The sequence below is a fragment of the Mizuhopecten yessoensis genome, unplaced genomic scaffold (assembly GCF_002113885.1).
Source record: "Mizuhopecten yessoensis strain PY_sf001 unplaced genomic scaffold, ASM211388v2 scaffold716351, whole genome shotgun sequence".
NCBI classification, from domain to species: Eukaryota; Metazoa; Mollusca; class Bivalvia; order Pectinida; family Pectinidae; genus Mizuhopecten; species Mizuhopecten yessoensis.
Window position 1 is genome coordinate 724,720 of NW_018480073.1, and position 26,910 is coordinate 751,629.

General features: G+C 38.2%; 1 protein-coding gene across 1 annotated transcript in view; it reads right to left on the reverse strand.

The window, feature by feature from the left end:
• Nucleotides 1-376: 376 nt before the first annotated feature.
• LOC110443518 (cytochrome P450 2B1-like) overlaps nucleotides 377-26,910 on the reverse strand; it is a 29,962-nt gene continuing 3,428 nt past the window's right edge. Inside the window, exons 2-8 of the mRNA XM_021487782.1 lie at nucleotides 16,141-16,372; nucleotides 14,893-15,016; nucleotides 8,870-9,032; nucleotides 4,778-4,914; nucleotides 2,104-2,203; nucleotides 1,747-1,953; nucleotides 377-1,019 (exon numbers count right to left, since the gene is read on the reverse strand). Of these exons, the coding sequence (XP_021343457.1) occupies nucleotides 811-1,019; nucleotides 1,747-1,953; nucleotides 2,104-2,203; nucleotides 4,778-4,914; nucleotides 8,870-9,032; nucleotides 14,893-15,016; nucleotides 16,141-16,372 (1,172 nt within the window). The 3' untranslated portion in view covers nucleotides 377-810. The remainder of the gene's footprint in view (nucleotides 1,020-1,746; nucleotides 1,954-2,103; nucleotides 2,204-4,777; nucleotides 4,915-8,869; nucleotides 9,033-14,892; nucleotides 15,017-16,140; nucleotides 16,373-26,910) is intronic.

Sequence of the window (26,910 nt, forward strand, 5' to 3'; positions counted from 1 at the left end):
ATTCATGTTTTCGATCGAGGAAACAATCGCCATGAACTATGACGTCATAATGGAAGAGACGTCACAGGGCATTGCTATTTGACGTCGTAATAAGGAGATTGACCAATGGAATCACGTCCAGGGTGTTACCCACTAGTGGGTAAAACCACAAATGTTTACCAACTCGTAGCAGGTTTATCCAATGAGTCGGGAGTGAGGAAACCTACAGTGGTTGTGGAAGAAATTGTATCACAGATATAAAGGGATATATGGATATTCATGTAGATCAATATTCAATTTCATATTTTGCGTTTTATCTTAAAGATTGAACAGTTGGTTGAAAATGCATGGCATTATCGGCACCACAACAATGTTCGAACGGATAAAACATGACCAATTATCATTTATAATTTATTTTGGACAGAACGCTTGGTTGGCCAAAATTATATATGTCATGTCATCATTTATTTTAACTCTTTTACCCCTAAAATTTCATAATGAACTATTCCAACTTTTGAATTGGTAGAGTTCAAATGTATCTTCAGGGGTGAATAAATTAAGTTAGTAAGACATGTTCCTTGACACCAAGAAATCTCGTTTAAACACTGAATGTTACAAAAAACAGTTCATAACAGACATCATAGGCCGGTTCATCCACATCATACTTTCAATTGGACACAGATCTGCTGCAGGTGCAGTCTCCTCTGAATTCCCATCTTGAGCTGCCTTAACGATCCAATCCATTCAGTTATTGCACTAACCGGTTGTCAATAGTAACATCAAACAGGTGTCTTAGATGCATATATATGTCCCGAATCTGGCCAGCTTGGTTCAACCTTGGCTCACTTGTACCTGTACTTCCCTCGGTTTAAATACTACCTTAAAAGGGCGGGGCTTAAGAGAAACGCCTTTGTAATCTGCGGTCAAAGGTATAGGCACACTTTCATCATAATGATGAATGCGGAAGTGACGTATGAGGTTCATGCAGTACAGGAAATGCGCAGTTTCCGATAATTTCCTGGCTGGACAACATCTCGGACCTAAAACAAAAAGCACGGTATATTTTAATACAGCCTCTCGGGGTTATGAGTTTGAGGACAGATCTAAGTAAACTGTATATAACTTCTGATTGGTCAAAATTAAATGAAATAGAATCAACCAAAGTCAGAAAATGTGATCTGTGAACCTATTCATTTAAAGGATACCATACCGTCAGTCAATATAACGAAGACGATTTTCGCACTGTTTTGTTTTTACCTGGAGTATTCTCCCTTCTATATAGAAGATAAAGCAAGCTAAACAAGCTATATATTTTTGTTGAGAGTAACTTCCCCGTTCAATTATAATCTCTGTCCATATAATTTGCGGCCAGTAACTAGGCTTTCATTTTGATGGTGTGCATTTTTAATCGTGGATGGCAACCTTTTCAAACATTTTTTTTTTTTAAGATTTTTATGAAAACTTCTTTTGAAAAGGACTTATTTTAGAATACGCTATGACAACACCTGGTACAACCGGGGGAAAAACGCTCTAAGGTGACAGATTACCAGATTGATATATTGTCCTATCAAGCAACCATACATAAGCGAAATTGACGAATACGGTACTGCTGACATAAGGTAAGATGTGTTCCCCGGCGGAACCTATCAATATTTGAACTCATTCACCCATATAAAAACATTTGAACTCTTCCAATTCAAATATTGTAATAGTTCATTATGGAATCAGCCAAGCACGGCCCAACGGAACGTAAACATACATACGTACCAAGACCAAATGAAAGGGAAGCAACTCGTTCTTGTTCCGCACTCAGCTTGGAAAGGAATCTCTCTGGTTTAAATTCAGAGGGGTTTTCCCACAGGTTTTCGTCGAATCGAGGGTTATGCAGATCGCAGACGACCAATGAGCGTTCAGGGATCAAGTGACCGCCGACAATAGCACTCTTGTGATTGGTGTGCAGTGTTGTCATGACAGCTGTGGAAAAAAACAACGACATTGCAAATTCTAAAAGTTCACAAATATTTCATGTTCGTCTCGGTTAATATATAGTTTAAAGGTCTATATAATCGCATATTGACCTCAACAAAAGTCCATCAATGTGCCCAGTAAATTCATCACACCTACCCGGACTAGATATTCTCAGGATTTCCTTTAATACGGCCACACAGTACGGCAGACTACCATTGGCCCTGTCTGATGACGTCAGGTCCCGGTCTCCTACAACCTGACAAACAAAACGCTTTTATTTTTAATTTTGAAATATTCCCCTTTACTTTTGTCAATTTTTCTTTTCTGTAAAATTCGTTTAAAATGTTTCATCGAATGGTTGTACAATTGAAAATTGACAAGTCTGTTCAAACGAGACTGTCGAATATAAAGGCCAGTTTGTTACTATATATGATATTTGAATATTACATGAAAGGTGTTTCAGATTGCAGAAGATGTGTGTATAACGTCACAGAATTTGGGTTCATTGTCCTACACATTGTTTTATATCACACAAAGTGTGCTTAAGTAGGGCTCCGTGTAAGGATCATGCAGCCATCAATGAAATGGTGATACATGGGTCAGAACAAATGTTAATGGTTTCAGGCTTAAATTGAAATATGGATAGCTAGTAACTATTACCCTTGGTTTTTTGTCTTCGATAATAATGTATTAAAAAAAATGTTGGGCTTTGTATTGTATGCTGGATTTATGTATTAATCATAGGGATATCCTATAGAAATTTGCCATAATTCATCACCCAATAAACATAAAACCCCTTTTATAACATGAAACATTTTATTTTTATGAAAAACCTAATGGTAAAACTGCATTTATAAAATATGACAAAATTCTGTGCAAATCATTTATTTCTGAATAAATTGGTGGTTTTTTTTCCAATTTCGCCTCATAAACTATCAAAATTATCTCCCTTTGTCATAGGGGGCGCTCCACTGTTATTGTTATTGCTATAGTAACAACTTGGCTGCCCCCAAAAAATTAATGAAGGAGAGAAAAGCAAGATCAAATGTAGTCCAGATGATGTTGCATCAGAAATGAAATCAATGAGGGATACTGAGGGCAGACGAGTTTTTCAGTTGAATGAATGCTTGAATAGTACTCAGATTACATCTTTTTTCTCTCGATTGGTATCTGCTAATTCAAGTAACAACAACAAAAAAGTACCTGAAGATTATGACTTGGTAGCTGCTGCTGTTGCAATCAATCAATCTGAATTATTTGAATCAATTATCTCTGCAAATTCAACAAATGATTGTTGAATAACTTGCTTATAGTCACTGTATAGCTTGTGATTTAGGGTGCTAAAATGTACAAACAGTTTCCTCAAAAATATTATGGGTAAATATATACAGTCTATGTGACTCTACCCTCATTGAAAAGTGAAATGTTTGAAATCAAATCTGATCACAATTGATCTCATATTATTTAAAAAAATAAGTAAGAACTATTGAGGTCATTTAACATGTTGATTTATTCAATGTTTGAGAGGAGGCATATAGTAGAAAAATCAAATGCTTTGTATTGCTTTCTTAGCAATTTATATATTTATTGATTTTCACAACATTAACAATTCTGATATTAAAAAGAAATTAAATGCTAGAATTGTCAAAATTAACAATGATAGATGTAAAGCTTTTTTTTTTAACAGACAATTCATTTCAGACATCACAAGTTTATCTAAATCACATTTGGTAATTAGCCTTATTGTTTGCCTGATAAAGATTTAAATTACCCAAATATTTTTCAGCTGTTTAATTCATTATTTTAAAGTCTTTCTTCAATATATTGTCCATTTGTTTATTTGTTACAATGTTTATTCTGAATAAATCAAGTTTAAACGTTTGATTGCTGCTTTTAAGCGGGTGAAGTAAGACCAATTTAATTTTGTGTCCCTGTAATTGTTAAAATATATAAATATTGGTCAAAATAGGGGAAAAAAAATGAAAAACGGATTACCTCCCTTTTATTTTCATACATTAACTTCAATCTTGTAAAAATCTTTCTGAAAGATTTCCAGTAAGAACTCTTTCATATGTATTTTTTTTTTTTTTTTTTTTTTTTTTAAGAATGTTTATCCTTAATATTGTTCAAAATAGGGGAAAACTGAAAAAACGGAATATCTCCCTTGTTTAGCCATTTTTTTTTTAATTTCTGAAAGAACTTTAGTAAGAATTCTTTAATGTGTATATACATATTATCGTTTAACTTGTGGGGTTTTGTGAAAAAAATATCATAAAAATTGGTAAAAATGAAGAAAACTCCAATATTAAGAAAATGGTGTTGTACTCTTTTTTGATACGGAGATCTTATTGATTAAGGATTTGAAATTTCTCTTTATTTTCTTTTATTGTGGTAGATTATATCTGTAAATGAATAAATATATCATTACAATTTGTCTGCTTTTGATTTATTGTTTCTAAAAGAATATTTAAGATGCAGTTATTTATGCCTATTTATCTAAACCAGAACCCACAATCTAACATTTAGTTGCCATGGCAACCAATGAGTCCTGGCAACAGAAATAAATGTGTTTTCATCAATCTTGATTGAAGTCAAGTTAACCTACCAAATTTGGTCATGATCTGTTGACCCCCATGTATCATTCATTGCATGATTCTTACACGGAGCCCTACTTTAAAACAAGAAATTTGGTTATGGCATGTAGTATTCGATTTACTCTTTCAGATAAACTGTGGCAGCACAAATAATTCAAAATAAGTGCCAATGTAAAAGTTAAAAAAAAAAAAGACAAAGTTTGAAAGAAAATAAATTATAAACCAATCGCACTAACCAAATCCATTTCGTCCTGACATTTTCGTTGTACATCCGGGTATCTGACCAGGAACACAACTGTCCACAGAAGTAGTGAAGAAGTCATCTCCGATCCGTATATGTACATGTCAAGGATCGAGCGCAGGAAGTTGTTCTCTGAAAATATGTTAAAAAAACTACGTTAAACACCACGATATTTCAATGTTGGCGTTATGAAGGGGGTTCGGCAATAAATCGAGGGAACTCTTAAGAAAATGAGAAAACGGAACCACGACAGGTTTGCAGCTAGCGAAGTTGCATATCGAACGAGGGACATTACATCAAATGATATTAGGATTGGCCCTGGGGTCTGCCCCACCCTTGTAGACTTAACCCATGGGTCATAACTTTGAAACGGTTTAGATCCCCACACCAAAACAATAAAAACAAATGCTGGGTAAAAAGAGACGAATGCAGTCATAATATAAGAATTGTTCCTGGGGTCTGGCCACAACTCAAGGACCTAGTTTTCGAGTCACAGCTTGGCAACAGTTAAGATCCAAACCACACAACCGTACATAAAATTGCTAGCCATGAAAAATATAATACAGATATGCCACAAGGATTGACCTTGTGGTCTGGCATATTCCCTTGGGTCTCATTTGGAGAATAATTTGCCATGATTGCTTAGATATCCAGGTGAGCGATACAGGCCCTCTGGGCCTCTTGTTTTAATTTAAACCGACTGAAAACAAACACCTGACATAATTATGTGTAGACACGGCCTATTCGAGTCAAAGGCAGCTACGCTACTGTCCCAGCAATAAGAAGTTAAACATTGTTTGATTTTAAAATTCCGAATCGTGTTTATTCGTGTTTATTTAACTTCATGAGCTATATTTAAAAAATATTTTAAGTGGGGAAACTCCTGCTAAATCCTCACATTAAAATCATTACCACCATTTTAAGAAATTGATTGTTTCGTATTATTTGTATGTTTAATCATAAAACGCACTGATATACTTATCAATTGATTTTATCTAAACTATTAAACCATTGTCTTGAAACTCAAAAAACACATTTATCAGCCAATTGTTCAAGTGCCTACACAAGATTTATATCCTAGCTACGCCCCTGTGCTGTGTACAAAACGTGAAATGTTTTATTTATATCGTGGTCTCGTTCGATATAACTGTCTTATTTGCGCTGCATGACTAAGATACATACAAGTATACTTGACTGTTCAATACAAATAACAAATACCGAAACATGACTTAGCAAAATAAAAGATGGTTGAAAAAAGGGTTAAAAGTCTTATTTCTGTCCTGTAACGTAAATTCAAATCCGATGATCCTTTAAAATATTCTTAAATCTCGTTATAGAACAAATTTTTCAAAATGTATTAATCATTCTTGTTGGCCCAGATGTTAGCAGGCGGAGGGTCTTTAAGTGGGAGGAAACCGGAGTACCAGGAGAAAAGCCACGTGGTCGGGCAAGTGACCCCATACCTATTAACGTCCGATAGGGGAATCGAACCACTGACGCCTTGACAAAAGACAAGTGGGTTATCCACTGCGATACCTGACCACCCGGAACGTTACTCGAAGTCTATGTCAGTTGCTTACAAGAACTAAATTTTGAAAAGATAAACAGCAGATTTTTAATATTGGCGGTAATGATTCTTCAATTGATGCCAACGTTTACATGCTGCTCACATGTAAAATACCTGTTGATGATAACACGTATACATTTTCGAATCAGATCAAAGCATAATATATAAATATAAACAACAGTCGATATTCCGTATCTAAAACAAAGTTCGCAATTTGTATAAACTGCGTTCTTCACCAATCGAAAACGGATCTATATTCAGTCTGCACTGTATGAGTCAATCTGAAACTACCTTGCCGAAAATTGTTTTTAAGTGTGGTTATAAAACCTTTTATTTACAGGCTTTATCATAAACTTTTTTATCATATGTCTTTTTGATAATAAATCAAAAATCAAAACAGTAAAACGTTTTTAAGAAGTAATCTGATCAATATCTAATGTGGGACTCGGGAGTTTTCTTGTGTGTTTTTGAATTCCTGATACGGAAGACCTCTATACATTCCAGGGTTGGAAGAGTGCGCTTTAAGTTTATATTGTTTCAGTTTGTAGTGCTGTCTTGAAGCTTTTCAGTTCTTGCATTTTGAGGAGGTCTTCTGGTAGGTTTTTTCACTCTTGTTGTTGTTCAAGGAAAAAATGATTTTTTCAATATGTCCGTATTACACAGGAAATGTCGGTAATTTTCACTATTTTTTGATCTGGTACGGGTGTTTGATGAAGTCAATATGTATCTACAGGTATGGCCACTAGCCCCTTCACGATCTTATAAAAAGGGCAAGCCGATGGTCTCTCCTGCGGTCCTTTAGTGGTGCTAGTTTTAGAGTGTCCATCATTTCTGTAACGCTGCTGTCCCTTCTGTAGTTTGATGTTATAAATCGGACAGCGCGGCGTTGTACCTTTTCAAGCGAGTGGATGTTGTTTTGCTGGTAGAGTTTTAATGTGTTTTCAATGCTTTAGTCTTTATTACTAGTTACCTGCTTTATTTATCTATTATTTATTTACCTACCTATTTAGCTTAACTTTTGCTTTGCACGGCGCTTTTATATACCAATAACTGGCAGCATAGTTTCTAGCCCTCTTCTAATCTATATTATAGCTCAATATCTTTTACTTATAAGACCTCGTCGTCCTATTTTGATTTACACTATATTAGTGTTATTATGTCAATTTTTACTCTTTTGCTATATTAGCATATATATTATATAGCAACACCTGAGTGATATGCAGGTTTTTCACTATTATCACTTTACATCATGTTTTAGTATAGTACTTTAAATTTAGTGCCTGTGATATCTATTTATATGCTGCTATGTTATTGTATGTTTTACTCGCTGATTATGTGCTAGCTTTCTGTGATAGTGTATAGCTTGATTTGTTGTTTTCTTTTTGCTTTTTTATCATGTTTGTCGCAAAAAATAGCGCTACAGCGCTAATGTTTCTATGTTTGATATATGCGACGTTAAATTAAGTTTCTTGTATCTTGTATCTTGTATCCATATCGTGCAGCTGTATTCCAGGACGGATCTCACCAACGATTTGTATGCAGTCAGTTTCAGTGACGCTTGGCACTGTCGCAGGTTTCGTCTTAGGAATCCGAGAGTGGAATTTCATGTCTTAACCTTACATTGTACATTTTTCTCCTTGTCAGCATCTCTGTTCTCAAACAAATCATCCAACCCTGCAATTCGTGGTCCTAACAAGTTGAGAAGGCGTTCGCCTTCATCTGTTGACATTTTGATGGGCCAGTTCATGAGCAGATGTCCATGTAAACAAACCGACAAGGGGCGCAACCCGGGTAAGAACAATCCGGTTGAGTACACACTAAGACACGGATAGCCAAACAGGATTCGGTTGGACATTGCAGAGAAAAGGCAGCGCATATCGGGATTTTTTATTTGTTTTGTTTATGTATTCAAGACCCCCTTCAGATTATAACCACACATATCCTTCTATCTAGGTATACTATTTGGAACGTGATTGCCGTTTTCACTGGGAAGTATGTTATCAGAGGGGTTCCGACCAGGGGGTGCATTACGAGAATAGCTATTTATCACGCGAGTGACCGGAAGTGGTATCAGAGGAATTTGGAAATGATCACACATGCAAAAGTACTGATACAATTGCTCTAACCCATATCAGCCCTCGCCGTATCACACCCCAAAACCTGAATCAGCCCTCGCCGTATCACACCCCAAAACCTGTATCAGCCCTCGCCGTATCACACCCCAAAACCCGTATTACATCCCTTTTGGAACACTTCTATTTTTTCTCATCATATAAAGAAAAAATAGATCATAAGATAGATCTACCCGTATTTTATTGGTAAGTATCTAATAAACAGAATAAATTATGCTTTTTTTTCATATCACACCCAGTATCAACCCGAAACTTCATTAATATCAGCCCGAGGGCCGAAGGCATGCGAAGAAAAGTCATGCATTATTCTCTATGTATAAGATTAAAGGTATAACTACTTTCGAGCCACGACGTGAAGTGTCTGTATCAACGAAGTGGAAGACATTACCTGTATTTTCCGTATCACTTTCAATGTTGGTCTCCGTCTGTTGTATGTATGTGTCCATCAGATCACGTGATGGGTTACCAGGACAACGCTTACTCGCGTGGGCGGTCAAATATTTCTTTAAGATAATGAAGAGTTCGCTTTCCTTTACAATAGCTTCATCTCTCTGAAAAGAAAACGTTCTCTGAAAGCTATATTGGACCGAAATGAGCTAGCATAAAAACTTCGAAACCCCGATTAAAATTGGAGTGCAGTTTTTGTTTTAATGGATCAAAACTCTTGTTAAAATAGAAACAGTCTGTAAATCATACAGATTCCCCGCTCACAAAGACCGTACATAACGAACATCATACACAAAGACCGTACATTACTAACATCATACACAAAGTCCGTACATTACTAACATCAAACACAAAGACCGTAAATTATTAACATCATACACAAAGACCGTACATTACTAACATCATACATAAAGACCGTACATTACTAACATCAAACACAAAGACCGTACATCACTAACATCATACACAAAGACCGTACATTACTAACATCAAACCCAAAGACCGTACATTATTAACATCATACACAAAGACCGTACATTACTAACATCATACACAGAGACCGTACATTACTAACATCAAACACAAAGACCGTAAATTATTAACATCATACACAAAGACCGTACATTACTAACATCATACATAAAGACCGTACATTACTAACATCAAACACAAAGACCGTACATCACTAACATCATACACAAAGACCGTACATTACTAACATCATACACAAAGAGCGTACATTACTAACATCATACACAAAGACCGTACATAACGAACATCAAACACAAAGCCCGCCCATAACGAACATCATACACAAAGACCGTACATTACTAACATCAAACCCAAAGACCGTACATTACTAACATCATACACAAAGACCGTACATTACTAACATCAAACACAAAGACCGTACATTATTAACATCATACACAAAGACCGTACATTACTAACATCATACATAAAGACCGTACATTACTAACATCAAACACAAAGACCGTACATTACTAACATCATATACAAAGACCGTTCATTATTAAGACCGTACATTACTAACATCAAACCCAAAGACCGTACATTATTAACATCATACACAAAAACCGTAAATTACTAACATTGTACACAAAGACCGTTCATTACGAAGACCGTACATTACTAACATCATACACAAAGACCGTACATTACTAACATCATACACAAAGACATTATGTTTAGTGTCATAGTACACACCGAACCGTATGATTAAATGAACGTTGCATGTCACACTCAAAGTCCATACATTCAATGTCACACACAGATTATACCTTTCATGTCATCATACACACACAGACCATACCTTTCATGTCATCATACACACACAGACCATACCTTTTCTGTCGTCATACACACACAGATTATACCTTTCCTGTCATCATACACACACAGACCGTACCTTTCCTGTCAGCATAAACACACAGACCATACCTTTCATGTCAGCATACAACTACAGATTATACCTTTCCTGTCAGCATACAACCACAGACCGTACCTTTCATGTCAGCATACAACTACAGATTATACCTTTCCTGTCATCATACACACTCAGACCATACCTTTCATGTCATCATACACACACAGATCAAACCTTTCATGTCATCATACAACCACAGACCATGCCTTTCATGTCATCATACACACAAAGACCATACATTCAATGTCACACACAGAGCATATCTTTCCTGTCATCATACACACACAGACCATACCTTTCATGTCATCATACACACACAGATCAAACCTTTCATGTCATCATACAACCACAGACCATACCTTTCCTGTCGTCATACACACAAAGACCATACATTCAATGTCACATACAGAGCATATCTTTCCTGTCATCATACACACACAGAGCATATCTTTCATGTCATCATACACACACAGACCATACCTTTCCTGTCATCATGCACACACAGACCATACCTCATCATACACACACAGGCCATACCTTTCCTGTCATCATCCACACCCAGACCATACCTTTCCTGTCATCATACACACACAGACCATACCTTTCCTGTCATTATACAACCACAGATCAAACCTTTCAATGTCACACACAGAGCATACCTTTCCTGTCATCATACACACACAGACCATACCTTTCCTGTCATTATACACACACAGAGCATACCTTTCCTGTCATCATACACACACAGACCGTACCTTTCCTGTCAGCATACAACCACAGATTATACCTTTCCTGTCAACATACACACACAGATCATACCTTTCATGTCATCATACAACCACAGACCAAACCTTTCCTGTCAGCATACAACCACAGACGGTACCTTTCATGTCAGCATACAACCACAGATTATACCTTTCCTGTCATCATACAACCACAGACCGTACCTTTCATGTCAGCATACAACCACAGATTATACCTTTCCTGTCATCCTACACACCCACAGACCATACCTTTCCTGTCATCATACACACACAGACATCATACAACCACAGACCGTACCTTTCATGTCAGCATACAACCACAGATCATACCTTTCCTGTCATCATACACACACAGACCATACCTTTCTCGTCATCATACAACCACAGACCATACCTTTCCTGTCAAAATACACACACAGACCATACATTTCATGTCATCATACACACACAGACCATACAATTTCTGTCATCATACACACACAGACCGTACCTTTCCTGTCGTCATACACACACAGACCATACATTCACTGTCACACACACAGCATACCTTTCATGTCATCATACACACACAGACCATACCTTTCATGTCATCAAAAACACACACAGATCATACCTTTCATGTCATCACACACACACACACAGAGCATACCTTTCCTGTCATCATACACACACAGACCGTACCTTTCCTGTCATCATACACACACACACCATACATTCAATGTCACACACAAATTATACCTTTCCTGTCATCATACACACACAGACCATACATTTCCTGTCATCATACACACACAGACCGTACATTTCATGTCATCATACACACACAGACCGATCATTTCATGTCATCATACACACACAGACCATACCTTTCTCGTCATCATACAACCACAGACCATACCTTTCCTGTCATCATACACACACAGACCATACCTTTCCTGTCAGCATACAACCACAGACCAAACTTTCATGTCAGCATACAACCACAGACCATACCTTTCCTGTCAAAATACACACACAGACCATACAATTTCTGTCATCATACACACACAGACCATACCTTTCCTGTCGTCATACACACACAGACCATACATTCAATGTCACACACACAACATACCTTTCCTGTCATCATACACACACAGACCATACCTTTCATGTCAGCATACAACGGGAGGTTATACCTTTCCTGTCATCATACACATACAGACCAAAGCTTTCCTGTCATCATACACACCATACCTTTTCTGTCGTCATACACACACACATTATACCTTTCCTGTCATCATACACCCACAGACCATACCTTTCCTGTCGTCATACACACACACACCATACCTTTCCTGTCATCATACACCCACAGACCATACCTTTCATGTCAGCATACAACTACAGATTATACCTTTCCTGTCATCATACACCCACAGACCATACCTTTCCTGTCGTCATACACACACAGACCATACCTTTCCTGTCATCATACACACACAGACCATACCTTTCATGTCATCATAAACACTCATACCATACCTTTCCTGTCGTCATACACACACACACACACCATACCTTTCCTGTCATCATACACACACAGACCATACCTTTCCTATCATCATACACACACAGACCGTACCTTTCCTGTCAGCATAATACAACCACAGATTATACCTTTCCAGTCATCATACACACACGGACCATACCTTTCATGTCAGCATACAACCACAGATTATACCTTTCCTGTCAACATACACACACAGATCATACCTTTCATGTCATCATACAACCACAGACCAAACCTTTCCTGTCATCATACACACACAGACCAAAGCTTTCCTGTCATCATACACACACAGACCATATATTCACAAATTATACCTTTCCTGTCATCATACACACACAGACCGTCCCTTTCCTGTCGTCATACATACATAGATCGTACCTTTCATGTTAGCATACACACACAGACCATACCTATCCTGTCGTCATACACCGTACCTTTCCTGTCAGCATAATACAACCACAGATTATACCTTTCCTGTCATCATACACACACAGACCATATATTCACAAATTATACCTTTCCTGTCATCATACACACACAGACCGTACCTTTCTTGTCATCATACACACACAGACCATACCTTTCCTGTCGTCATACACACACAGACCATAAATTCAATGTCACACACACAGCATACCTTTCCTGTCATCATACACACACAGACCATACCTTTCATGTCATCATACAACCACAGACCAAACCTTTCCTGTCATCATACACACACAGACCATACCTTTCATGTCATCACAAACACACACAGATCATACCTTCCATGTCATCACACACACACACAAAGCATACCTTTCCTGTCATCATACACACACAGACCGTAACTTTCCTGTCATCATACACACACAGACCATATATTCACAAATTATACCTTTCCTGTCATCATACACACACAGACCATACATGCAATGTCACACACAGAGCCTACCTTTCCTGTCATCATACACATACAGACCAAAGCTTTCCTGTCATCATACACACACAGACCATACCTTTCATGTCATCATACACACTCAGACCATACCTTTCCTGTCGTCATACACACACACACACACCATACCTCTCCTGTCATCATACACACACAGACCATACCTTTCCTGTCATCATACACACACAGACCGTACCTTTCCTGTCATCATACACACACAGACCGTACCTTTCCTGTCGTCATACATACATAGATCGTACCTTTCATGTTAGCATACACACACAGACCATACCTTTCCTGTTGTCATACACACACAGACCATACCTTTCATGTCGTCATACACACACAGACCATACATTTCCTGTCAACATACACACACAGACCATACATTTCCTGTCATCCTACACACACAGACCGTACCTTTCTTGTCATCATACACACACAGACCATACATTTCCTGTCATCATACACACAGAGACCATACATTTCCTGTCATCATACACACACAGACCGTACCTTTCTTGTCATCATACACACACAGACCATACATTTCATGTCATCATACACACAGAGACCATTCATGTCCTGTCATCATACACACACAGACCATACCTTTTATGGCATCATACACACACAGACCATACCTTTCCTGTCATCATACACACACAGACCATACCTTTCCTGTCATCATACACACACAGACCGTACCTTTCCTGTCGTCATACATACATAGATCGTACCATTCATGTTAGCATACACACACAGACCATACCTTTCCTGTCGTCATACACACACAGACCATACCTTTCTTGTCATCATACACACACAGACCATACCTTTCATGTCATCATACACACATAGACCATACATTTCCTGTCATCATACACACAGAGACCATACCTTTTCTGTCGTCATACACACACAGACCATACCTTTCTTGTCATCGTACACACACAGACCATACCTTTCTTGTCATCATACACACACATACCGTACCTTTCCTGTCAGCATACACACACAGACAATACATTTCCTGCCATCATACACACACAGACAATACATTTCCTGTCATCATACACACACAGACTATACCTTTCCTGTCATCATACACACACAGACCATACATGTCCTGTCATCATACACACTCAGATCATACCTTTCCTGTCATTATACACACACAGACAATACATGTCCTGTCGTCATACATGTACATCATACACACGGAGACTGTACCTTTCCTATCATCATACACAAACACACCTACCTTTCGCGTCATACAGGCACCCAGACTTGGAAACATGTTGACTGGGTTCTGGGTTTTGTTCCTCTCTGTTAGATCAGCAATACCATCCTTGAGTAGACTGTAGTCTGTTTCTGTCATCTCGAACCTGTCAATCAGATAAGGAAACCAATCAGTTACCGATCACCCATCTGTGATATTTTAATATCGTCACCTAGGTTCTTCAGAATACAATAACAGTCACCTGTAGTATATGTTATCCCCCCCCCCCCCCCCCCCCCCCCCCCNAGTTAGGTTAAGCGTTAGAAAATAAGAATACATAATTACGCAACTATCTTTACACACATGAATGTTCAGGCCATGCCTTTTCAATTCACCGGACCCCTTTCGTTCTCCTGCTCAAACACAGATTCTGTGTTTCAGATTTTTAAGTATTAAACTGCATTCTGTTCCGTGTTATAGGACTATACATGTAACACGGAACAGAATGTTGATTTAGGCTTATATTTACATATTTTTTTCTATAAATTTTCATTTACAACGCACTTTTAAATTCGAAATTCGCAGTGTTTGTTCAAGAGGTAGAACAGACCATGGAATTGCTTTCGGAATATTTTCTCGCGACTATTCCCTTAAAAAAAATAAAGTTCGTTGAAATGAACACGAAAATATCGATACTATTTCCATAATTTAATCAATCAATATATTCAATTCACGTTTTAAAATCGTCTTACATAAAACGGTGAATATTATTGATTCATAGCGAGTTTTTTTGCTTTTCCGCTTGCTAGTGCGGAGGGGAATAGCGATCCGGTAGTTAGTCGGACACGTGGAGATATCACTACGCCTGTGTTATGGTCTCCTAACACAGAACTGGCCGTGGTAGTGTTATGTAGTGGCAATACAGAGCAAATGTAAATATAAGTTGATAAATAATAACGTTTTGTAATGTTTCAGAAGAACTTTGAAGAGAGTTTTTACTTAAGCCAAATTTTATTTTCGAAAAGAACTTTGGTTTAGGCTAGTTAAAAGAAAGTTCAGTTGTGGTTTAAGCACATAATTAATGCTTGAGCATCAGACCGATTTCATGAATACGGGTCCAGACTTCCATTCAAAAATATAAGTATCATGGAGCGCCGCTTAGCGGGGAGCAATGGTACTAATTAAGGTAGATAATCCAGTGCCACATGCTTCTGATAGACGCGGATTTTGAGAGATATGATGGAATGTACGTGGATCTCAATGTTTTAATCAAGTATAGCCTTAACTTACCGCTGACCAAATACAAAGGAAGACAGAATATTAAATGTGGAAGCGCTAAAAAGACTGCTGGGGTCAATTCCGGTTTCACCGAGGTCACTTCCTGTGTGTAATAGCTTGACAGTGTGATGAATTTCGGTCATGATTTGTTTCTCGGTATGTTGACCGCTGTCCGGAGAGTTCTGTGTATTGGTCATTATGTCCCTAAGTCTTTGCCACATCTCGCCATTTGTCCAAATTAGCCCTGAAATGGATAACAAAACGGAAGCATATAATCATAACGTACCATGAGGTGTCACAGAAAAATGTCAAAAGCCCGAGGGGTGAATTTTTGGTTGTCTTACCAGGGGATTAGCCGAGGGTTAGACAACCAAATTATGATCCCGAGGGCCGGATTTTTTTATGTGACTTGTTTGATCTGCAATTGACTTCTCCCGTCGAAAATTGTTTGTGACGTCAGAATTATTCTCCACCTTACGTCATCGTGTTATTTCTTTCTGCGTTTTGTCTGTAATACACTACGGATGACAAAAAAATCATAGCAAATGTGTGACAGAAAAATCGTACGCGAGAGGCCTAGGTGACAGAGAATTATCCCATCCTTCACATGTGTGTCTCCCGTTTGAGCCGGGAAAGATCAGCTTGTCACCCCATAGGGGGAGATAGCCTCGTGCCGATTAGCACGTGTTCAATTGAGACGTCACTAAAATGTGTTACCGGTAATTGTTACGTCATCAAAAGTGAATGACGATACTCATACCCCACATGTGTTTTTGTTTACACAACTGTCGGTGGAGTTGCGACTGCAATAATAGGATGGGAGAAAAATAACCATCCCCTAACCTTAAGGGTGTAACAGAGAAATCTTCAACACTCGGGTGATATTTTTGGTTGTCTAACTATTACAATGTTTTTGTTGTGTTGCTGTGTTGTTTTGTTTTTAGTACCTGTAAAATCACAATGAAGACAGCCTGATACATTTGATGTGCTTTATTCTGGTCGCATCTTCAAGTGACCAGCTGGACAAGCGACAGGTAACTTACACAGGTGCCCCCAATGTTGGTGAGGTTCCAGGAGGGTTATTTACAGTATTTTCTATACAATGTAATGCAGTACAGGTTATTTACCTTTGAGGGGTCTCAACAAAAACATATGTCCAGTCGGACCTTATTGCTGATTGGTCATGGTTCGGACAAAGAAATTTGTGGAAAACACGAATCTGGCAGGAAGGTTACGTAAGAGCACCCGAGTCCGAATTGACTGTAACACGGCCGGTAATTCTTTCACAAAGAGTAGAAGATAGAGTCGGGACCCCGGACCTGATTTCTTAATTGAAATGACAAAAGGGATTATGAGAATCTAACAGAGTCGCCGAACCGAACAAATAATCTAAATGTGGAAAACGTAAATCTTGTTTGTCAAACTGTTTTAGAGCTCAATTAAAATGGCTAAGTATATGGTTATTTAATTTGGGGATTTTGTGTCTAAAATGATTTACAGAAATATTCCAAATAGTAAAAAGATCCATTCATTGCAATACAAAAGTTTATGTATTTTTACGTGAGTTATAAAAAATGTAAAATATCAGTATGATACGACCCTCGACAGAGTTGGATTAGACAACAAAAAGACATCGACCCTCGGGTTGGAGATTTCTCAGTCACACCCTCAAGGTAGGGGAAGATTCAATTAATCTCGAACAAGCAATTCGGGAGACAATTCAGTGCAAATTTGGTGACTATTAGAGTCTTCCCCTGTCTAACCCGAAACGCTGCTCTGTCTAAGTTACAACTCGTCAACTACAATTATACAATCCGTCAATATAATGTTTCGTGTTTATTTGAAATAATACAGTGTAACACAAGAAAAGGCAAAAGCTGGCAGCTCTGAACATTAATACTGGATAAAGTTTTAAGTAGGATATTCCGTCTTTTCGTATTGCAGTGTTATCTGCTCCTGATAGCAGGTATTGATCGTTACGTCACTTGTTTGTGAGAGTAACGTCATCATTTTTTGAGAAAACGACGTAATTTTCTCACACAAACTGATGACGTAACAATCAAGACCTGCTCACAAGAGCAGACAACTCTGCAATACGAAAAGACGGAATATGCACAGTCAGTTAAGAAATATATAACCTGTGAAGCGTCATAATTAACGATGAGACGTTCACGTTCACGTTCTGTGGATTTTATCTGTCTGAGAGACTTCTGTTTTATACAGTACGCTCAATGTTTTGAGAAAATGTGTTCTTCTGATGACTGAGTTGCACAAACAGTTTAAAGTGAATTTCATGACAATGATCAGCATTGAATCTAAAAATAGTTCTTATTTATTGTTAAAAAACCCTCGTGTACCGGTATAGTGAAGTCCCGTTTATGCCTTTCAGTTTCTAGGGTATACTCGATTTGTCACAGGCCTTGCCTCAAGCGTATGTTTCAGCTGAGTGAGCACATCTTTCTTTGATACATTCCGTCTCCCCTGGATTGTTGATAAATACGTTGCGGTGTTTTATTCTCATATAAAAACTCTATTAAGTATATATATTGTTAAATCTATGAGTAGAGCAGCAATAAAATGTAAAAATAAGTAATGGTTTATAGAACGGTGGGGGTAATCCCCAAGTACCATTTAACCTGTCGTTGGACTCACAGGGACCTGATAATTTGTTACAGCTATATTTGGACCTAAACTAAGGTGTTTAGGGGTCTAGATAGGGTGGTCGGGTGGCGCAGAGAATAGCGCACTTGCCTTTCACCAAGGCGGCCGGGGTTCGATTCCCCGATATTTGGAAAGGTATCGGGTCATCTGCCCGACCTCGTGGGTTTTCTCCGAGTACTCCGGTTATCTCCCACAGTAAGACCCCCCCCCGCGCTAATATCCGGGCCAAAAAGAGTGATGAGTATAAGTTGTAAACACTTGTTTCATAATTGTTGTAAAATAAATAAAGTTTATATTATAGACTTTCGGTAAAAATAACACCCCAATGATCATACAGACTCGTATATATGATCATTGAGGGTGTCATTTTTACCGAGCATCGAATAGCAGGGACAGAAATGATATTATGAGACTTTCGACATGATTCATGGTTTTCGTATGGAACCAATGTTTTAATCCACGTTTTAATACACTTAGTAAATGATCTGCATGATGCATGATACATCGAACGTTACACTTTACATCTCCGTTATTTGTCAAGCTGATACAAGGACTTCGCCTACATTTTTTAGTTTTCATCTCGTGACAATCTGTACGTGTCCGGAAATGACGTCATTGATTATTCGTTGTTGTTCTGTTTATTGGTATTGTTTATTAACAGGATGTGAGTTTTAAAGCGGAAAACGTTTCAATCATTGCATCAGCATGCAGTTTACAAAAAGTTCCGGGTCCATCGGCTAAAGGAAATGAATTAAGTAGTGAACTTGAAAGCGATGTATGAGGAATTAAGAAACTCCGTGTATCAGATGTAATGATACATGTACGTGATAGTAAAGGGGACACATGCTCTTAAGGATCTAAGTATTAAGAACTGTTTTCCTGACATGAATATAGAATTGATAAGTCATTACTGAAAAGAAACCGCACCTCCCAGAACATCTACGTACGTAAAGAGGTAAACGAGATGAAATAAACAATCAACAACGGTGTTCTGAGGGTAAGAATGAAGCGAGTCCAGACGTGGATTCAAACCCTCCGATTCAGATGCTATCGCTCGAGCTGAGCTTCCAAAGCAATTAAGTTCATCAGCTAGGGTGATTGGTTTATTGATTAGATAGATTGATTGATCGGGCTTTACGTTCTTGCTCCGGCTATAACCTGGCCTAGGAAGAGCAGTTCACTGACTCCTATATAGCTTTATCGTTACAAAAAGCGATTTTGAAACACTCTAACACCGAAATTGAAAGCCTTATTTTGAATGAAATTTCTTATTCTGAATAATTCAAAAAGCTTTCGGAGAATGTTTGTGTAAAATATGTGATGAATGTTTCTTTCTAAGAAGCGTCAGGCGAAATAAAATGGGGGGGGGGGGGGGGGGGGGACTGAAAACTGAAGTGGGTTTCTTGAGTGATTTGTTTTCAGTGGGAGTGGTTTATGGTTGAGTTTGATTGTATAGGGTTAACTTCCTATCAAGAGTTAGGATCGGCACGGAACTTTAAAGGGTCAATTTAGTAAAGTAAGTTTTTTTTATAACCTATAGTCACAACATTCTTTATCATACATGTAATGTAGTTTGAAACTCCTTATGAACAATTCATGTCGAGAAATTGACTAGAGGCAATGTTTTGATTGAGTTTTTAATCAGTAGTGTGGAAATCCTTAACTATACAGCTGTACGTTTTAGCAACAGCTGTCGGTGAATTTCTAGCTAACGAAATTGTCTTTCCAGTCGAGGAGAGAAGGTAAATCCTTGCTTCATTCACCTAGCCTCTCTGGAATACAAGTACATACATGTATGTGATCTATTTTACGTTCAAACATATTGATATTGATGTATAATACTTTCTGCGGTTTGAAATTCTCACCGCTGCACCCTCTCAGTGCGTGCATGATCTAAATGAACCTGTTCGTTTTTATTCAAATCCAAATGTGAACAGAAATATCTGATTAGAGGTATATATTATGATACTTATGATTGTTACTTGCGATGTAATGTTCAAATTCAAGAATGTGTTTTGTGTGAACTCAGACTCGTTATTGACAATGTGTTGTTAGTCGACAGCGTGTTACATGTTTAATTCTCACTGAAAGGCCCGGATATTGCGCTATTTCGGTCGTAGCTATTTTTATCACCGCCTTTCCCAAAAGATGAAACTGACCACACTGGGCGTTTGGCTTCAGGACATGTCATTATCAACTGAGTAAACTTTCGTTAGGAGATATATATTTTCAGTATCGATTCCATTTTTCAGGTTGGTATTTGACTAAGTGGCATACCCATCGAAATAAATAAATAAAAACATACGGGGGAAATATGAACACACATAGGGAGATATTAGCCAGGTGGCATAGGACTAGTAGTTAGCGCCTGATAAGGCAGCTCCTGCGAATTCCTCAAAAATTATATATCCTTATTGTATTAATTGTATATCTATGTACTGTAAAGCTCTTTAGAGTGGATTATGTTGGCAAGATGCCCACTTTATCAAATGTTGTATATTATTATTATGATATTTCCACTGATATTCAGTCAGACGAATTACGTCACTGGATTTAAAGTAACCACCATGCATCTCCTCCCCATCCCACACACCATTAATACATGTATGTCGTGTCAATTTCATACATATCGACACGTCGGTATGGGCCAGCAATCACAGCAAATAATAATTCTCCATCATGTCGTCTATACGTGTTCAACGTACTTATCAAAATTATGCATTACTTGTTTGTACTTCCCGGTCACGCGTGAGTGGTCACGATAAGGGAAACTGATATCAGTAAGTGTTATGTTTGACCTACAAACGATTTCTAAAACTATGATAAAAGACGGAAATTATTTATATTAGTGCATGTTACTGCATGGCGTTGATAACAGTGCATAACATGTACATCTGTGTCCATCGATTGTAGGGCGTGTTCGTATATAAATACTTAAAATGAATTGATATTCGTGGTATGACAATAACATGTGCATATTCATATCCACGATTATGTAACAGCGATATATTATAATGACACATTATAAATATTAAGTGACATGCACAATAAATCGAAAAAATAATGCAGATTTTACTCTATGTATTGTACAAGTATATACATGTATATTTTTTTTTTTATTAAATCGTGGTGCAGTGTAATTATCCGAGTCTAAACTGTCAGGTCAACTGAACAGTCCGGATCATTGATACCTGCCGGTCGGTAATCGAGAAAAGAATACAACTGCTGTCATACCAACTGCATGTGTTGTAAACGGCGACTGATGTGGGAATACATAATGAGCCCCACAATCCCCACAATTCCCCCTGCAGAATTGAGGATTCGCGTTTGTGCCTTCTTCTTTTGGACACAAACGCGATCAAAGTAAGTCTGCTGCACCCATTGCAATATTTGGGATCGTAATCTTTCTTTCTCCTTCTAATTAGCTTAATATGTCCTTGCGTCTCGTTTGGCAACACCTCACTTTTGGCTTTAATATTGAACGTTCGCCCAGGTAAAGAAGGAAATGGGCTCTACCCCCAGGCCGAGATATACTAAAGCCCTTAAAACGGGAGTTGTTATTCCTGCTTAACGTTCATCATTAAGGAGAAAGGAAACAACTGGGTTACCCGTTTTCAGTATAATGTGACCGGGTGGAATGCTGTGCTGGGTGGCTTCGACATGGTATTTCAGTGAGATAGCACTATAAACTTGGCATTAGATCCGCGCTATCGTAAGGAGGCATATACACCAACATAGTGAATATATCCTGTCTCCGGCACACATACACATATCCAAGCACGCATACACAACACACATGCCGGCACGTCCTTATATGACATTGGCTTTTAATAGGACGTGAAACAATATCAAGCCAAACCCTTCGTCCGCCGCTCTTACTAGTTAACATATGAGGTATTTCCTTATAGTGTGGATCTACAGTAGAAGACGGCCAATGTCGTATGCATAATTAAAACCTAACCGCTAATCCGTGACCTTTCTATGTGTTCGCTCTAGACCACCCACTATAAACTTGGTTACGACAGCGTTTGTAACTTGAAAGAGGGTGATGTGCTTTCAATGGGGGATCGAACCAACGAACCCGGGCTTCTCAGTCCCACGCTCTATCAACTAACCGAAAGGGAATTTTCCGTCTAGCGTGAAGCTAGAAGGCGACCGTGATCACGTGTACAGTTAAATGTAAAACTGCAACACGTTTAAGAAACACCAAACCTTGTAATCCAGACAGATCGAATACATGGTTGCTCTCTAATTCAAACAAGTGCTGAAATGACCAACATTGCAAATGATCGTCCGTGGCCTTAAGCCATTTATCATCGTCCGTTTAACGATTCTTCAATTTACTTTGCGTTTGTATATAGGTATCCAGTTTTTGTTTTATGTGTAAGGTAGAAACGCTTCACTTGCAAAAGTGTACACCAGACATATGCGTATCTTTCGTCATTGTGAAAAAAGTCGAAGTGGGTTGTCACGACGGTAACTGCGGTAGCCGTGGTTGATAGGACAATATAGTTCCAGTGAATCTACATCGATATATGAGTACATTTAGAAAATACGCAGTGAACAACACTAAAGATATTTAATTTAGCAATGTGAGAAGCCCTTCAAAATTTTCTATTTATTTACAACGATCGTCATGTACGCACATTGACACACTGTTCGTGGAGTGACGGGGTCGAATGTTTCAGAACGAAGCCGCCATTTTTGACGTTACCACCGAAGAAATTAGAATGTGCATCCATGGAATAAGAAGATCAGACACATTGGTTTAGTTTTGAGTTAAGTTATGTTAAACGTCCTATCAACAGCTAGGGTCATATCAGGCCGGCCCCCTCTGTGGGCAAAAAGCATGCGTGTAGTGTATGCGTGTACATACTGTCGAAGACACCCAGCAGGACACCCCACCCGGTCACATTATACTGACAACGGGCGAACCAGTCGTCCTACTCCTAACTTGCTGAGCGTTACGCAGGAGTAGAAACTACTAAACCCCGAAAGCACCAAGCATTAGTTGTCATTGGACTGAAGCGTGAACGGCGCCATATTTAAAACAAGTATCAATCCGCCGAGCCTTTTTCTCATTTCGTATACGCTAATTTATACGCAGTCAGAGTTTACTTAGCAGGGAGACATGTAACTATTATAGTTTAACCTAATTCCAACGTTTTTACATTGTATTCGAAAAAACACATCTTTGTACGCATTTTGATAAGCCGTGTGTTCATAAAAAACAATCAATGAATGGAACACCATGCAGTTCATGGGGTGAAAACTTGCAGTATTCAACGTCACGTACATTTGTGACGTCACACGTGTAGTATTGCATAGTCGGGGTCACGCGACAACCTTCGTTGATAGAGTGTTGCGAAAAGCGAGAAATACAACTTATATCGAGTTTCGGTTAACCGCAAATCTTCAATGCAAAAGATTGACGTCTTTCAATAATGGAGATTGAACGGCTGTTTTTTAATGTTTACGCTAGCATGAACGCAAGTCGGTTACATCCGTAATTCATGACATCCACGAAAGGAAAGAGACTTTTTTTGCAAAATATTAAGCTTAATCATTATAGCCACTGAATCATCAACGCGGGGATGTCTCCTTAATAGATTGTATTGATCTAAATAGATATTTCTTATGATATTGTTATTGATACATGTATATCCGTATCCTGGAACGGCCCCACGTCATCTGACTCACCTACACAATTAATGTTTACGTCATATATATGTCGGTCTCAGGGTATGCGAGAAAAGGTGGGGAGGGAAAGCGTCAAAGATACACTGATTCCGTTTTTGGATGTAAACCTATTTGTATTTGAATATATTATACAAAAGGGATTGGGCACAATTTAAGTTGTCCTTTTTTCCCAATTACATGATAAAAAATATATATACAAGATGGCAAATTTGAATTTGATTAATATTCTCAATTAAGTTTAGTGTTGCATAGAGATAGAGAGAGAAAGAGTGAGGGGAGAGAGAGAGAGACGGATAGAGAGCTATAGAGAGAGAGAGAGGGAGAGGATGGGGGGGGGGGGGGGGGGGGGGGGNCGGTCACAACTTGAAAATATTTAATGTGATATCGTGGTAGATATCTTCTCAGACACAGACTGATTCCGTTTCTTTAATAGTTCTTGCACGAATTTATGTTTGGTGGTGTTACGATAGGGCACCATCGAGTTAAAACATATCATTTCTATTCTTACAATTATTGAACTATTTAGGTAATTTTCATCCAAAGTATTCACCGTACATCACATTTTACAGAACCAGTGTTGAAATTTAAGCATTTGAGAAGAACAAGAAGAAGAAAAGATGAATAATATGAGGACAAAGAAGAAGACGGAGACGATGAATAAGAAAAAGAAGAAAAAAGAAGAACAAGAAGAAGACGAGGAAAACAACTTCAGGAGTCGAAAATTGGATCTTTAGACTTTCAATACCCTTTACCAATACCAATATTGGGTGGGGGTGAGGGTGACCAATCTAATAAGCGACATATCAGAAAACGGGAGCGATGTTACGATATAATTTTAATTAGAGTGGGGGGGGGGGGGGGGGGNCCGACGGGAACTGAAAATAACAGAAGTTGTTCTAATCCAGCAAATAAAAACCAATTTCGGTATCTTCATTTACTTGATTACTTCAAGGTGCGGTTTTTACTGATGCAGTGTTGTTATCGACCTTAAATGGGTTTGCATCAGAACTATATAAGTATAATGAGAAAATGTCACATTACACCATGAGGTGTTAAGGACTACTCAGTTTCGACAGACAGATGTCACGGTCAAATTCGCCCAGAAGGTAAACAGGACACAAACACAATGGAATCTTATTAACTGCTAGCCTTCTTTTGTGCAGATTTAATCAAACATGAATGAAAATCCTTAATGTCACATTCCTTTACAACTGTTCACAGCGCGTGTCAACCGATGTCCTATTCGATAAAGCTGTCAATAAAAACTAGCATACTTTCTCTAAAGAGATTTTATCACAACCTCGCCAATCTCAACGGAGTTGACTGCCACTAGGACCACAGGGACATGAGAAAATTTGTTACAGCTATATTTGGACCTAAATTGAAGTTTTCAGCGTGATTGTACACGTTTTAAGTGTTTAAATCAACTTTCGGTAAAAATGACCACCACATTTTTTACCTGAAGTTGATGTATTCACCATAAACGTGTACAATTTGCTACCTTAGTTTAAATCCACTGAAATATAACTGTAACAAATTCGCAGATCCCTGTGACTGGGACCCACAAGTACGCCGTAAATGAGATTTGCTTTAACTCATTCACCCCTGAAATTTCATAATGAACTATCCCAAGCTTTGAATCGGAAGAGTTCAAACGTGTCTTCAGGGGGTGAATGAGTTAATCATTTCACCTTGTTTACCGTTTAGTTGAACTGTGATGTATACGTGTTTGTAGTCGGACAAATATAACTGTATTCGGATCACTGAACCTGCAAATAGCAGTGTTAAACCTCAGTCAGACAGAATTGAGGCCGAGTGTTTTAGCTTTAGGCAAATTAGGCGGTATAATTACAATAACCTCAGTCAGTCAGAATTGAGGCCGAGTGTTTAATTACAATCACACAGACCTCCCATTTCTACGTAAACACGCGTACGTACAATATATACGGTTTACAGCATATAGGCCTACCATTTGAATTGAGGTTTTTCTGATTATTGCCCGTTTAAAAGCCATGATATGTTTTTAAATGTTTTTTCCCAGACTGTTTACAAGCAACAAATTATGAGGTAGGGTTATTTGTTTTCATCCTGGTCAAGGTAATAATATTTATATCTGGTGGCCTTTTAGGTGCGACATTATCGCGGCGCCATATCCATAGAATTCAATATCACTGACTAACCATAGATAATTAAACTTCCCTCTTATTAACCGATAGAAATGGTTGCGTTTATTTGATATAAATAGATCGGTCCCAACAAAACCACAATAGTCTGCCTTCCACTAGTCCTACAGGAGTCGGTACTCGAAACGATCAACGCCGAAACACGCACCATGTCTAAGGGTAATTTTATAATAACTCCATATAGAGACATAACACCATATAGAGACATAACACCTGACAGGCGCGGATTTGGGGGGGG